Raw genomic sequence first — 17359 nt, 5'->3', positions numbered from 1 at the left:
CAGCTTCTGTTTTCTGTAACAGTGTTTTACAGTGGGAAATGATTCAGTACATCACGAAATCTCAGATTTCACAACAGTTGGATTAAACCCAATTACATTGTTTTGGTTCAATTGATAATTGTTTTTAAAATACACTGAATAAATAAATCTGACTGGAGGAACTATTTTGTTGCTTTTTTTGGTGATTTTTAGTTTTCTACATTGTTTGAGCACAGCAGCCGTCCTTATGTGAACATTTCATGATAAATAGACAAAAATAAAAAATACTTGAAATAAAATCTCTAAACATTAACTTCCATCAAATAGTCAGGAATGTATTTGCTCTTTCCTGTAAAGTTACCATTTTTCAATACAGCTTTGTTTTTTGTTTTGGACATTTACAATTTACGCAGTGGTGAAATAAAGACACTAAAAAGTGTTGTTTTTTTATTTAATTTTATTTTTATGTCCAAAAATAGCCTGAGAATTGTATTTTTGTTGCCATGTATAATAAACACTGGTTTAAAAAATCACTGGAAGGAGTTTACATCAGAAAATCAAACTGACTTCCACTTTTTTTTTTTCTTTTCGGAAAAAGACAAACTGATGTTAGTCCACACCAGACTGACAAACGCAACTTCATCTTTCAACAGAAAAAGAGGAGGGGGGTGACGTAGATGGAGCGCTGACAGCTGTGGGTGTGGAAGAACTGTGATTGGCCGAGATGAAGGACAGGCAGAAAACCTAACTGAGTCTGCTCATTGTGAAGTGTGAGTCTCAGGCAGTGCGTGTAAGTGAGTGTGTGTGTGTGTGTGTGTGAGAGAGAGAGAGAGAGAGAGAACACAGCGAGTTTGTTCTAATAAATAAGTGAGTGAAAGTGGAAATAGACGTGCAGCAGTGGGGAGGAAGAGTTACACTTATTTTGGAGGCTTCCACTCACAGAGGGACGCTGAGTGTGCTTGAGCTCTAAATGGACCTTTAACTGGATTGTGTTTCGGCCTGTTAATCACAGATGGAGGTAAGAACTGTTTACTTCTCTAAAGCTTTTCACCCCCTTTTACATCAAACATGGTCAGCTCTGTCCATGTGGAGTTCACTTTATTAGGTGAGTATAATGTGCAGTGCTTTTTTGGGGGGGCAATATATTACATCTGTCTGTCTGTCTGTCTGTCTGTCTATGATCAACCTGCATAATTTCATGTCCATCTTCATATGAAGGCTGAAGGTTTATTGCAGCACTCCAGAAAGTGTTGCTTCTGTTTTGACCTGCACTGCTTGTCTTTATGAGGGTCACTTTTTTTCCCCCCCTGGCCTGCGGACCTCCAGCTGCTGGGATATCGCTCTAAATGTTGGTGTCAGCTCACTCTCCTATTTTTTCATGCACCCCATGACCTCCTTTCAACCCCTCCCTACCCCCTAAAGCCCTGTTTAGAGTTGCAGTTTGTGCTGTGTAATGTGATACAGAGAGAGAGAGAGAGGGAGAGGGAGGGAGGGAGAGAGGGAGAGAGAGAGAGAGAGGGAGACAGAGAGAGGGAGAGGGAGGGAGAGAGAGAGGGTGGGAGACAGAGAGAGAGTAGGAGAGAATGGGACTTTATTGGTGTCGTTAACTTGTTGCTTTCCTTTGGAATCTGTGAATTAAAGCTGCAGAGAACAAAGGCTTTTGGGTAAAGTGTTGCTAGACTGCGTTGCCTGAAGCTGCTGTGTTTGTCAGATATCAGCTAAACGCCGTGGCTATTCTGAGGCACAAGCAGAAGTGGCCACTGTGTCATTTTTGTGACATCAGTTGCCAAACCGATTTGTGCAAAAGTAACCGAGAGCGGAGTCTCTTTAGGAACTGGAGCGAATGACGATGCATTAAAGCGACATTATTGTACATTTTTCTCGCTCTTTCTTTATTTCCTGTAAATCTACTCATAACATTTTGTGTGGGTTTATGTATCAAAAATGGTCACAGTTTATTTTTATGTAACTTCTCTTTACTTTCTCACAATCAAACAGGTTGTTTTAAATGTCTGTGATGTCACAACCATGACAAATACAAAACAGCAGGTTTTTGCAGCTCAGTTTCCATATATGAGCTGTGGATTCTACATTTGGAAACTTACCAGTATATAAGCTTTATCAAACCATTTTACTTCAAAAAAGCATTTGTCACCTTTAATATGTGAATTATATGACAAAATATATATATATATATATATATATATATATATATGCAAGTAAATATGAAATATCCATCTAACTCCCATCGCATAGACAGTTCCTGTGTTGTTATTAGTAACTCCAGTAGCTCCACTTTGCATACAGTCCATCGATTGTTTTAACCATCCTCTAGCCTTTTGTGATTGGTCAGTTTATGTTTTTGTGTGGTGTATCAACCCAGCATTGACACTGATGAATGCAAAAGCCCCAGCAACACTGCAACACTTGTAGCACCATCACACACACTAGCATGTCTGCATCACTGCTGTGGTGAGAATGATCTGCCACTCAAATAATATCTGATCAACTGTGATCCTGTGGTCAGAAACTCATCGATGATGAATGAAATAGATAGAAAGCAGCTGACAAACTGTGCAGCAACACATGAGCTACAGGCTGGTGTTTCTAATAAAGTGGCCAGTGAGTTGAAGTATAGGGTTGGTGTTTCTAATAAAGTGGCCAGTGAGTTGAAGTATAGGGTTGGTGTTTCTAATAAAGTGGCCAGTGAGTTGAAGTATAGCGTTGGTGTTTCTAATAAAGTGGCCAGTGAGTTGAAGTATAAGGGTGGTGTTTCTAATAAAGAGGCCAGGGAGTGGAAGTACAAAGTATGGGTTTCTAATAAAGTGGACTCTTAGTGCATTAAGATAACATTTGCAGATGCCTTAGATTGTCCCAAATCAGTAATACAGCCCTCTGTTTTCTTTGACTTGTCTGTTTGGAGGCCGAGGCAGCCAGGCAGATGATTTGTGTCTGAGCAGGTTCCTGTGTGGATGTGTGTGTCTGCAGATGTGTGTCTCCATCTCTGTCTCTGTGTCTCTGCCTGTGTGTCCAGCCTGCTGGAGCACTGGCCACAGCTGGCCAAAGGCTCTGCCTGGACAGGCTGAACAAAGCAGGAAACTGTGAGGAATCTGAGGAAAGTTTCATTGCTAACAGCCGGTGCTGAGGAATGAGGAAAAAATAAGACAGGCGCTGATCTGTGTTTACTTCGCCGTGCGACACTTAGTTTATCTTCTTTACCTGATAAGATTCATGGGTTAACACAAGCTCTCACACCCACATGTGAAAGTGACAGTCAGTGTGTGAATGCGGTCCAAAATTAAGCTTTATTAGAAAATCATGTGCTCCCAGTCACCGCTTTATGAGCTCCACCTATATTATGTACGGTTACATACTTCTGACCACACAATCGATACTGACCTGAAATTACTAGTGTGGTGGATCATTTATAGTGTGTGTGGTGGTACCAGTATATCGGCGGTTTTGCTGGAATTTTACACCCATTTGTGTCACAGCTGGGTTGAGAGTGGTTTGCCACCCAAAAATATCCAGCCAAGAGCAGCTCAGTGATCAGAAACCTACCACTGATAAAAGGCCAGTAGATGGCTAACACAAATGTGCAGTAATGGATAGTCCACAGTCTCTAGCTGTCCACGTCCAAGGTTGAGTTTACAAAGGAGAGGTTTCAAATGAAGTGGCAAAGGATTGTCTGCATAATAGGATTGCAAGATAATTCATATGTTTATGAGTATTGCGATTTGAGTTGCTGAGATACTGTTAAGGGCTGCGATGACAGAACCTCTCACATGCAGCATTAGAGTGAATACAGTGATGAAGCACAGCATTAGAAGCCCAAACTGTGAGTAACCATTTACATAAAAGGCCAGTTACTAAACAACCATGTGCACAGCTCAAAAACGACTCCATCCTGAACTCCTAGCAGGTAACAATACTTCAAATGTGATGATTTCTCTTAGTGCCAGCGCTGCTTGTTAAATGTGTGAAGCTGTAATTGGTTCTGTTACAACAAACTTGCATCAGCAAAAGGAAATTATAAGATACGATTTAAATCTATATTGGTTTAATTAAATATTATATTTATAAACAACTGTTCAGGAAATGCTGTGTGCAATGCACAAAAATTGCTTGCAATTCTGATAATTAATTATTATGTTTATTCTGCAGAATTGGAATACTGCTTTTGTAATTTGTCATTTTTTTATTTTACACTGATATTATTTGCTTGATGTTTCTGAGCATTTGGGGATGTACACCAGAGGGTTGGTGTTTCTGGGAAATCATTGATTTTGCTGGTATGATGCTTTATATGTTTATGCTTATCTGCATCTGTCATAATCTACAATCTACAAGTCATATATAACTCAATACACAGTATCAGCAATAGGTGTTATATTGCATTTTGTCTGGGAAACAATCCTCCGGCCCTGTATTCAACTCATGTTTTGGATTATCAGCATCTATCCAGGACGTTTATCAGAAGTGTAAATACGTATCTTGAATTCCTTTATCTTTGCTAAACATTTAACTGCAATCATGTCTCAGATCGGGATACATTTGCGAAAGCAGCACCAGGGATAGCACTAAACATTTATCTTAATATTGCTTTGGTTTTGTCGCTATGTTGCTGTACACCAGCACTAAAGCCTCATTTGTGTGCAAGACCACACGCGAGCACGAAAAAGGATTTTGAATCATTTTTGACTCGTCGATCTGACGATGACCTAATTACCCAACACCAGCTCTACTCCCACCAGTGTGGTTTGTCAGGTCATGAGGGTATTTTTTTTTTCAGACCAGCCCCTTTGAGTCACCTAGCACAAATATAGTGCGACTGGTGTAGGGGTCAGAGAAGAGAAGAAGCTGAGGTTGGTGGAAAAGTTGCAAAGTGCTACTGAGACGTTCACATCGTAACACTTATTAATCAATTGACTTATTCATACTGTCCCCACCGATGTGTTCTTTCCTGATTTGACCAGCTTTACAGAATGTTGGTGAAAATCATATTCAACCAAATCAGCAATGGTAGCATGCTTTGCTTAGAGGCGCTACATAACATTGACTTTCCTGTTTAATATGCCAAGCTGGACCTCGTTGTTGTAGCTAATCAAAACTAGCTAGCCTACAAACAACAATGACTTTCCTACAGTGTTACTGTTCACTGGATAACATGTCAAACAAAAACCATGTCCAATCTATCTTAACAGTGTGACCTTTCATATACAACATTAATATAATCTAAAATGAATAATGCTTTCCACATGTGGGTGTTATAAAAAACTGTTGTGTGCTCTGGTTTAACACAATGTAGAGCTGGTCTAACTGCAATGGTAGCTGTAAAATAATGAATGAAAGCATTTGTGGGTAAAGCATAAGTCAGTTAAGCAATAAAGCTCGTAATGCGAATGTTCCCAGAGAGTAATGAATGACTAAAATAAGTGGATTTATCTCACTAAGCTGTAATGAACGCAACATCTCCAACTTCCCCTTCACCATCCGGCATTCAGTCACCTTCTACACTGACTCAAGCTTCCTGCAATCCACATCACAACTGGGGCTGGGTTTTGTTTAAAATGTACAACATGACGAAAAGCACGTGGACAACCGAACATCACAGCCATATGTTCTTGTTGAACATCTCATTCCAAACCATGGACGTTAATATGGAGTTGGTTCCCTCTTTGCTGCTATTACAGCCTCCATTCTTCTGTGAGGGGTCCCCCCCAATGTTGGAACATGACTGCACAGCTTCCTTTATGTTCATTTTCTATTAACATCAATGAGGTCGGGCACTGAAGATGGACCATAAGGCCTGACTCACAGTCAGTGTTCCAACTGAGTGCGAGTCATTATTTTTCCACCATCTTCCACTCTACGGACTGTCGCAGGAACAACACCCTGTGTCACTTCAGTAGGAGCAGGCGTGGCTAAAGTGCTGTCGGCAGGCATGGCTAAAGATCCAAAAACGCTTGCTTTGTGTATGGGGGGCACTGTCATGCTGAAATGGGGAAAGGCCTCACCCAAACGTTTCCCCGAGTTCTCTAAAATGGCATTTTATGCTGTAACTAAAGGGCAAACCAAAACCAGCCCAAAACAGCTGTAGAGCCTTATTCATCCTCCACCAAATATACAGCCCTGGATGCCCTGGCATTCATCGATCGCCAGATAATGAATCTTGGTCGCCAAGGACACCCAATCCATGAAGCTCCCAGTGAATAGTTCTCATGCTGCCGTTGTTTCCAGAAAGAATTAGGAACTCCTCAGCACTTACAACTGACAAGGGCAGCTTTAGCAGAGCGGAAATTTGACAAACTTGACTTCTTGGAAAGATGCCATTCCATCACACTGCCACGTTCAAAGCCACTACGCTCTTCAGTACGACCCATTACACTGCGTATGTCAGTCTGTGGAGATCACATGGCTACATGCTTGATTTAGCTGAGCCCAATAATTAGAACTGTCCACATACTTTTGGCCATGTGGTATATTCAGTTGCAGATTACAATACTGATTATTCTGTTACTTTTTCAGTTACTAAAAGGCATTTACTATTTTAAACATTACATGTTGTTTAAATATCTGCCTATTTTAAAACTTTTTAAATAAGCATGCTTTTTAGCTCACTGATACTGTCTGGTCAACATGCTGTGAGAGGCACAGTTCTACAGGAAGGGGTTAGCGCGGTGGCCGGAGCTGCAGAGTAAAAGCAGAAGGCATCAGGGTGCAGGAAGTCTGCTTCTAAATATTAAAATGGAATCTATATTTTCAATGATATTTTTGTATTACATTTCATTCAGGGATGTTCTTTGCGTTGTAGTCTTTATTGTTTGGTTTGCCGTAATGTTTAGTTCACAGAGAGGTGCTGACCTCACATCCGACTTAGACCATTTCTGTCAGAAGGTCAAAGGACAAAGTGATGAAAAACTTGAAATTTGGGTAATATAACAGAGATGTGTTAAGGCATCTGTCATAACAATTAACAATGATATAACATAACACTGTTATACTGTGCAAAGATTTTAGGCACTGAGAAAATTAGAATTAAAAGTTTATTTATCTGGACAGCAACAGTTTAATTGCTTAGAAAAGCACTGATCTGAAAGAAAATGCAATAAGTAGTTATTTTATATATGTCAGTGTGTTTGTTTAACCATTTCTAAATGTCTCTGCTAGGAAGCCCAGTGATATTTGTAGTTATCATACAATACCTGGTTTGGCCAGTCAGTGCTTTATTAAGGTCAAGTTTTCTGGTGATTGAAATTAATGAATCATGCAATCACATGGACCAAAAAGGGTTCTTCCATTGCTGCAAGCTGGACATCTTAACAGTAGAAGAACCCTTTTTGGTGCCTTATAGAACCATTTTGAAAAAGGTTCTATATCGAACCATCAATCTGAGGAACCATTTTAACCATGCAAAGCACCGTTTAAGCATGACATGCTTCTAAATAGAACCATTCCCTTTTTTAGGAGTGCAGATGAAAAGAATTTAAAAATGTAAAATTTGTGCCATAAGCATTTGTGTTTGGCTGCTCTGTGTCTTTTACAAAAAGCTGTCCGGGCTGAAATGTACAGAGCAAATGGTTAAGCTCAACCTGACATCCTCAGGACTGTGTGATGTGTGGATCCTACGGACTGTCTGCAGGAACAACACCCTGCGTCACTTCAGTAGGAGCAGGCGTGGCTAAAGTGCTGTCGGCTGATTGGGCAGTCATTTATAAATGTGTTCATTGATTGTGACCATAATGATGACTTCAAATTGAACTGTCTCAGTTTCCGTGTCTGGGCTGTATGGACTGGGGAACTGACACTGTTTATTTTCTCAGAGAAACCCTCACAATAGTAATGTAGCAGAGCAGTCACTTTGTTGTGGACGACATGATTCCAGGAAGAGGTCAGCAGAGTAAAAGCAGAGGGTGTTGGGGCTGGGAAGTCCACTTCTAACTGAAACCACACAAAAAAGAACCAACAAGCTTCTCAGCCGCCACTGCAGAAGCTCTTCCTCTAGAATAACTCCCATGTGTCACTTTCAGAACTTGTTAACTGATGGAGGCAAAGGACGTTTCACCATTTTTCACATTCTATTCTGTCCTATATCTGCTTTGTGAATGTGTCAGAAACACTACCGTTCAGAACTTTGAAGTCACTCATCATATTCACTATTTATGTACAGAAATAACAAAATAACAAAAACAGAAAACCAAAAATGCATTTTTGCATCTTTCATGTTTGGATAGTAATGTGCAAAAGTAAGAAACCACCCTTTTGTTTATTATACAAGTTGTGTATTTTTCAGCTAGAAAAAAAAACAGAAAACATTTACATAAATAACACAAAAGCCTCAACAACTGAATCTAATATGATTCCTTTTCATTTACTTTACTGCTCCTTTGCCCTTATGGTGCTTCTTTATTCTTTCTAGAGCTTTGCCTTCATTTTGTCAAAGAAATCCACACCTCCAAAGTTCAGTCTTAGCAGTTGGTTGCATTTTCTGCTTCTCATGATCCAAATAATCCCAATTACAAATTTGGTCACAATTCTGTGACACAATTCCAACTTCTTTTTCTCAGTAACAGCTTCTTGAACAGCTACACATCCTTTCAGACCCACAGCGTTGAGTCGTCTTCTCACAGTGGAAGGATGGACAGAAACACCTGTGGATGTTTTCAGATCTGAAGCAGCTTGATTTTCTCCTCTCTCTCAGAGATGAAAGCTTTAAGTGCTGTTTATCTGATGGGGGCAGTTTTGGTGTCTACCAGGTCTTGCATGGTTGTTATGAGTCCCATTTTTCTATAACTTTTAATATTTTTTTAAACTCCAGTTTTAGAGTTCTGGTTTAAGCGAAAACGTTTTTTTCACTTTTTTCCTTTAACTTTCCCCTTCCTCGTGCAAGTGGATCATCTTGTATCTAATCTCCTCAAAAGTGTATCCTAAAAAATGAATAACTTGTACTTTAGTCGTTTTGACTGGAAATGAAGGAAATGAAGGGTGTTCTCTGACTTTTGCGCAGCACCTTATTATTCATATTTATTTTCCTACTAATTATTTGAAACCTGACGCTACACAGGACAAGCACATTAGAGCAATTTTATACATGTACATGTTATGTACATTTTATACATGTACCAAATTATTTTTATAGTAGTTTAAGTATTAGTTCTAAACTTTTGAATGCATAGTGTGGATCAGCAGCTGCACCTCTCCATGCAGTCTGGTCTGCATATGAATCCTGAGAGATGGTCAGCATTCAGATCTAAACAGCATTCGATCACATTGAGATGGAGCATCCTCCGGCTGGATAAACTAGGCCATGCGGAGGGAGTGCAGGAAGCCGTGTCTGAGAAAAATAACGTTTATGTACCATATCTGTCATACTTTTGAGACAGGAAATACCAGGGCAGTCGAAAAGGACCAGAAACACTGGGACCTGGAGTGGCTACTAACGTCTGTCTCAGCGTCTTCTCTTCTTTTAGCCTCATATTTAGCAGACATTTTAAAATGTTGACAACTGTTTCGTTATAATGTGTTTCCATGGAGACCCATATCATGGAAAACCCAAATCTTCTAGCTTTAGTAATAAAAACTTTGATGTAGAATGTAAACATTGTTAAAGTGTCAAAAACATACCATTTACTCTCTAGTCCCTATATGAAGGCTAAACAGCGAATAAAGACCATTTTAAATTCATTATGGTTGTGATGTCACAACCCTCAACACATATTTGGCCATTCTGGTTTCAGTTTATCTCCACACATTTGTGCTAAAGAGATAACGAGGCATAACACATGGGTGCCAATCAGAACAGAGGTCATTTGCATACACACTTTGAGAAAAAAAATTATAGTGTTTATGACTGGCAAAGTAGGACTGAAATGTGGTGTTCAGAGATGACTTTTTTGGTTATCTCTGTAATCAGATGTTCTAGGACACTGTTGGTTCTGTGAAACAAGAGTTTAGAAGCCCCTGCTGTGAAAACGATTCACACATTCATTTCCCAGATGCTCCAGCAACTTACCATTAGACTGTTCTTACAGAGGCAGGTAAAGGAATCTTGCCCAAAGACTCTTATAGTGTGTGTACCCAGGTCGAGGATTGAACCTCTGTCTGCAGCACGGCAAGCAGAAGCGTTACCAACTACACTATACCCACCACACCACGCCACAAAGACAGCCGTGAGCAAAAATGGGCAGACTACCTGCTGCTACGCAATGCTGGAATACAACTAACACAAATACAAACATACAAAACATATCATTTGACTTGCTTGTTCACCTGCAAAGACAAAAATCATTTGAATCATAAATCATATGCATTGTATAAATATATTCCATACATCTTACAGAAGAAATAAAAAGAGTTTAACTGAGGGCCCTTTAAAACAGGTGGAAACTGCGTTCCATGGCTACTGTGGCTGTAAAAAGGGGTCAGTAAAGTCCTCCATGTATGTCCTTCGGTGGCTGCACTGGACATTATAAGTTCATAATTGATACTTGATCTGACTGCTGGAAAACGATCCATACGTACACCTGCTCTGTTTCCTGAAATGAAAATATTTTTGATATTACAGATTTAGCAAAGGTACACTGTGTCACCAGTACGCATGATGTTATTGTTGATGGGAACACAATAATTGAAGGTTTTGTGGAGGTCAAAAAGCTGAACAGTTTGAATTTTGTGTGGTCAAGACCATCCGCCCCACACATACACACACACACACACACACACACTGTGGGAAAGTCTAATATGTCAGTTTTGCACAGAAGCTTCCTGTCTTATTTCAGAGTAAAAGGAAATGCATTCAGCGTCGCTGCTTAAGCTCTTTAAATATTTACTGCAAGCCAAAATGAGAATGTGCCAGCAGGAGAACGTGTCATTGCACTAAAATGTGCAGAAGTTTGTTCACTGTACAGGATGTTTTCACTTATTTTCACTTTAAAAAATCAACAAAACATGTCATTTGACTGGGATGCCCAAAATTGCTGCATATAAATGTACATATTATCCTTACATAAACACCAGTACTGGATTTTAAGACAGTCTCCTTATATGATGCTGCCATTCTTTGCATTGCAAGCTTTATTGCTGGCTTTCCCGTAATGTTTAGTTTACAGAGAGGTGCTGACCTCCCATTTTGTGTTTAGGCCATTTCCACCGCAAAGTCAGAGGTCATCTAGGAAGGCATGATTCCCACAAGACTCTCTTTTCCTCTAAATGTCTAGTGCTGTTTAACCCCTAATGATGAGGCAAGAAAGGATCTATTTCTGCTTTTTAATCCACTCTTCCCATTTAATGATGTCATTTCTCAGTGTTATTGTTGCATTTAATTTAATATGCTTACAACATTTTGTTAATGTTCATAAAAACACGCAGTCATTTATTGTTGCCCTGATGAAAATAAAAAAAAACAAACAAACAAGAAGAAAACAAGAATTTCCATTGCAAATTCCATCTATCGCAATGCATCCAACAGTAAAGGCAGCATGGGGCTTCTTTTATATAGTGATAGGAAACACAGAAAGCAGCCAAAATGAATGTGCACACATAAAAACTACTCTGGGGAAGGTTTTAGTTTTACAGTTAAAAGACAAAGATTCTGAATAGATCAGCAATGATACCTTAGGTAAGATCAGGATAACTGATCCACAAATGTAGAAATCCAAGAAAATTCCAGCCATTTTGTTTATTATCTGCAATATTTTTTACCAAATTGTTGGTAAAAAATTATTAGTTAGTAAGGCTGCACAATATATTGCTGGTTACTTGTTTCGATATTTGCCGTACTAGTATTGCTGAAGGCTGAGATACACAAATGAGCCCTTTAACCAATGACTAAATTTGTTTATTTCATGGTGTGAGCTTCTTGATCAATCACTGATGTTCCAGGCCACATCTACGGCCATTTGGATAAATCTAATAACAAAGGATCAAATAAAAAAAAATCAAATAATATATAAATGTGATAAATGCAGCAATATCCAGTAAGGCATGTCATAATTGTAATATGTGCTGAGCTGTGGCTAAATGGCTAACACTGAAGAGTTCTGGTATTAGAAACTAAGAAAGGTTGTGTTCATAGTAAAAACAAGTCTTTTGTGGGAGCCGCTGAGTGAATCCTGTAATTAACATATGGCATCAGATAAGACACAAAGACAGTCATTTTTAGTGTCAAAGCATGATATCATAGGCTACTTTACAGCTACCAACACTGAAACATTGTTATTTGGCTGCACGAGTCAGAGAGAGAGAGAGAGAGAGAGAGAAACAGCTGCTGAAAGAAAGCCATGGCCAGCTGTCTCAGCCTGATCTCCTCAAACAGGCATGTGCAGGAATCCCAACGCCATCACAGCTGAATCTGACCTCCTTTCTTACGCCACACATACACACACACTCCCGAACTCAGAAACGTACACAATCAGCACACAGCATAGTGAAGACACGTGTATACTGTATACACACACACCTGAAAGCAGCACCACGTACATACCATATTAACCTCCTGTCATAACTGTAATGATATAAATATACAGTGCAGACGCTCTTTTAAATGTGTTCCTAAGCCTTTTTAAACATACTGTACACATTCTTTGAATAGTTTACTTATTTGTCTGTCTGTCATCTGGGATACACTGAACACACTGAAGCTGCTCCTTCTACAGCTTTTAACACACTTCTTTGTAATGTAGCATGCACTGCTTACAATTTGTTTTTTTTTGTTGATTACACTTATATAACATAATTTTAATTCTAAGTTATATAAGTGTAATCAACAAAAAGAATATATAATTTATTTATTGATTTATAATTTAGATTTTTCACATTTATTTGTGATATCAACAGTGCAGCTGGTTACTAACGGGCTATTGTGATGTCACCAGCTCAGTGTGTTATTCATGAGCCATTGTAATTTTATAAGTGCAGGCAGTGACCAAAGTACACTGGCTGAACAAAAATGGACAAACATGGACAAACACAAACATTTAGTTGGGGTGCCACACTTGTGTTTGATCATTAAAAGGTTCTAGAATGTTCTCTCCCCATGTACTCTGGTTTCATTTGACTCTTCAGTCCTTTTTCCGAGCATTCTAAGGACTCATAGGCCGCTATGATGTCATCGGGGTAGGCTGCCACACCCCTAGGCTCCTCAGGCCTATAGAATCCATACACTATACACTGACTTCTCCTGTACAGCAGCTACTACAGGAACCCTAATAGCCATCTATATCTATTGTTAGCACTCCTCCACCTCACCCCTTTATCCTTTCAATCATCTCTGATAGCATTAATCTACATTTCTAGCTACTTGTCATTAAAATGCACTATGGGACAGTTTCTCAGACCCAGATTAAGCCTGAAAACATTTGTCAAGGATGATTCATTATTCACACTGCAACTTAGTCTAAGACTAGGCTTAATCCATGTCTGGGAAACCAGCCCTGATTGTCCAAAAGTATCCAGACACCCCCTCTTACAAGGGAATTTACTTTAAGGCACACCCATGGCTCACACAGGCTTTCACATGAACACATATGCACTTTTTAACCTGTATAGAAAAGAATTGCCAATAGAATGTGTTGCTCTGGAGCCGCACATGAGCCTAGGGTCACCCTGCCCAGTGCCAAGTGTCGGCTAGCAGGGCATAAAGCTCTCCTATTGCATTGTCTGGAGTGAGGGAGCTTCATCCAATATCTTTGGGATGAGTTGGAGTAGGGTTTGTGATTCAGAGTGTCCTGTTCTGTTGGCAGTGCTCTCAGTCGCACACAGGCTTTCAACTGTACTTATATGTAGCTTCTATAATCTCTACAGAAAAGCTTGAAATGTTCTGGAGCAGCTGCACGTCACCATGCCCAATGCCAAGCGCTGACTGGAGGCGCATAAAGCTTCCCAGCATTTGGCTGTGGAGCAGTGGAACTGTGTTCTCTGGAGTGATGGAGCTCCATCCAGTACCTTTGGGATGAGTTGAAATGGCGTTTATGATCCAGAACTAATCATCCAACATCAGTAGCTGACCTCACTAATGCTCTTCCGATATCTAGTGTAAGGCCTTCTCAGAAAAGTAGAAGCTGTTACTGCAGCAAAGGGGAACAAACTGTCTAATAATCCCCTTGATTTCAGAAGAAACATTGGCTTAGCAGATGTCTACAAACTTTTGGACGTATACTCTATTTCATCAAGGTTCTAGCAGGCTATTTTTCCAGCTATTGATGTTTTGCGAACTAAGGCAGTTTCTCTTTTCTTCTGGCAGATTGCATCTCTCTGTCACACTTCCCTTAGCGCGCAGTTGGCATTCACTAGTGTGCTCGCTGTCCACCACTTGGGGACTCTCCGCTTGAGTCAGTGTTGCTGTGTGGCAACTGTGGTTAGCACACTTAAAAACAGTGACCACAAGCCCCACTATGACAGGCCTTCAGCACAACAGGTGCTGCTATGTCAGGCCCAACACACTGAATAGAGCCTTTGTCACAAAAGATTCACCCAGAGTAACAGGCCAGCTGCCATTTAAGGCAGTGCGAGTGACTGGGTGTTATCAGCAGGAGGTATTTGGGATGAGGAAGGAAGGCGGCCGTGTGTGTATCATACGGATAGAGTAGGCAATGTGTGCGTGTGTCATGAAGATTGAGTGGGCTGTAGGTCTGGAGGAGTTTTGGATGAGCTGCACGAGGCACGAGAAAGAGTGATTATCATTAAAGGAGCACCCCAGCATTTTTCAACTGAATACCGATCTGTACTGTATGATCAATTATCATTGACAGCCATTTCATTGCATTTCCTGGTGCTTAGAAAAGAACAGAAAACTTACTGACCATAATATAAGCCAGTGGGCAGGTGCTGAAGTCCATGAATAAATGTTTAAAATACATGATGCAATATATGATGCAAAATTAAAAACAACAACCACCACACTCTCACAATAGAGGTGTTAAAATGAGACAGACTGAAAGAAGGTCTTAGCGAAGCTGTTCTTAGGAAATTTGAACACTGGAAGTGGTTCAGCCCACACCACTGCACTGATGATGAACTACCGAAATTCAACTGGGAAGAATTAGTCCCGTTTCTGAAAAATCAAGTTCTGCAGAAGAGTTTTTATTCCTAATTTATACCTTATGGACAGAACTTCCAGCGAAGCATAAACAGACAATACGTTAAATGCTTAGAACATCCTACCGTGTATATAAACAAATAAAAAGCTAACTCAAGGCTTGTGTGTTTGCAATCGATCTGTCAACAGAAAGTTGAGAGAAACACTTTAGTCAGAGGATTCTATTTACAGCATGCAGTGAATTACTTATGGTAATAAAGTCATTTTGTTTAATCCTTTTTATTTTGTTTACTCTCAAAGCCATAAAGTGGAAGCCATTATGTAGCTATGTTTGAAGAACAAATGTTTTAATTCACTGAAGTCTAAAAACAAGCACTATGATAATACTTACATCTGCTACTAACCCCGGTGTTTTTCACCATGGTTTGTTAGCATCAGACTAGCAGGGTTAGCTCGACACTATTGGTGTGATATCAGCTCTAGTTTACACATTAAGTATAACAGGCATGCAGGTAACACTCTTTACTTTGTAGGACTCCGTATTGAATTAACATCATTTAAAGCTTGAACTCAAAGTTTGCTTTTTATTATTATAGTGTTAGCCTGTTAGCTCCCTGCTGACCTGCTCAGCCTACTCTAATGAGGGCTGAATATATCCAGTTACAAAGAATATACAGTGTAAACCAGTTAAAGAGAGTCTGTTAGCAGCAACCTGAGACGTTAAACGGGCAATTCGTAACCTGGCTGAATTTTCTGGGCATGGATATCAACGATAAGAGCTGGGCTTTTTAAAGAAGTCATTATGAAGCAACGTTCTCTCCTCAAGCACTTTAATATACTAGTAACTTTCTTGTTCTCGCCATGCTTTCATTTTCACTCATCTGTAGTGTCAGCCGATAACCTTGGCATTATCCCAGGATAGACAGAGACATTTAATGGGACATGATAACCAAATAACTTAATGAATCACGCTTCCTTCCCCAACCGAATATTGCGACCATAATCTAAAAATGAATTGTTCACGTGAAAAACAAGGTGATTATAGAAGATCATAATATGGACCAGAAATGTAATCACTATTCCTAAAATATTAAAGCCAGAAGCACTATAAACAACACAGCCTCACTGTCTTTCACTCTACCACAGTAGTCACATTCGGTAGCATATAGTACAGTGCATTATGGGAATTTTATGTCTGCTAGTGTACATCTTATGTATTACAGTGCACTGTGGGATCATAGGAACGTACCATGTATTCTCCACTATGTTTTCAGACAACACTAAAACTTAAGAGCAAACTCCAGAGCAGTGCACCCAACAGCAAAAAGGCCACAGTTTCAGACAGGGCCTCAGAATAGTGTGCTCAGCTACAGGAAATGTGATGAAGTCACTTCACACGTCAAAACATTGCAGTGTGGCGTGCATGGTGCAATGTTTTACTGAATTAGTGCAAATTCTCTCTAACACATTTCATCACTTGTGAAAAATGTGGTATTGTTCTTTTCTGTACTCTCTTACAATCTAAAGTAGCAGCGGAATTTGATGTAATTGTCAGGTTTAGTCTGTGGCTTTCTAATATTAACCCTTTGACCTATGAGGCCTGCCTTCATAGACACGGATTAATGTGTCTCCACATTTCCATTCTTCACTAATATCACTACATGATTAACAGATTAGTTTCATAGTAAATACTAAATCGTTCATAGTGGTTACTGAATAATCCATATTGGTTATTGAATAATTAAAAGCATATAATGAGCCTACAGTTTAAAGGGTTAACTTCAGTTGTCAACATAATTGACTTACACTTACATATTAACCCATTAAAATCACAGACTTATTATATACTAAGGCTTATTATTCAGTAACTACAGGGACTTCAATGCAAATTAACTGAGCCATTGTAGGTTATAGAAGTGGGCCCACCAGTGGGTTCTGGCCGTTTAAGAAATAGGAGTGTGTTATGCAGAAAAAAAGTTAGCGAATGAGGCTATGAAGCTATCCAGTTGCTTTGCCATTTGGAGACCATATGTTCCTCAATGATGGAAAAACATAGGCTAATCAGGTGTTACGTAATGTGGTATGTGGGATATGATTGGCTGGTTCATTCGAGTTAGAGTATCTCTGTAATTTCCCCAGATTCCCACTCAAAGCCTAGACTGAAAGGTCCACTCAATGACAATAACAACACAGCACAGTGCAATGTCGACTAGAACATTTTGTAATTCCATTAGCATGTTGTAGACTGAAACAGGACTACTATTACTGAGCAAGCTCCAGGTTCAGTCAGTTATAGAAGACCATTCCTTCTTCATTCGTTCATTATTACTCTCCAACTGATTCTTT

At 39.6% G+C, this 17359-nt stretch overlaps 1 protein-coding gene across 1 annotated transcript in view; it reads left to right on the top strand.

Annotated features, from left to right (window-relative positions):
* Positions 1 to 17359, top strand: part of cass4 (Cas scaffold protein family member 4) — a 32860-nt gene that overhangs the window by 4706 nt on the left and 10795 nt on the right. The window contains exon 2 of the mRNA XM_036559879.1: positions 633 to 997. Within this exon, the coding sequence (XP_036415772.1) occupies positions 992 to 997 (6 nt within the window). The 5' untranslated portion in view covers positions 633 to 991. The remainder of the gene's footprint in view (positions 1 to 632; positions 998 to 17359) is intronic.

The sequence above is a fragment of the Colossoma macropomum genome, unplaced genomic scaffold (genome assembly GCF_904425465.1).
Source record: "Colossoma macropomum unplaced genomic scaffold, Colossoma_macropomum, whole genome shotgun sequence".
In the NCBI taxonomy this organism is placed as follows: Eukaryota; Metazoa; Chordata; class Actinopteri; order Characiformes; family Serrasalmidae; genus Colossoma; species Colossoma macropomum.
The sequence above is the reverse complement of the archived record's forward strand: the minus strand, read 5'-3'. Positions and strand labels throughout refer to the sequence as shown.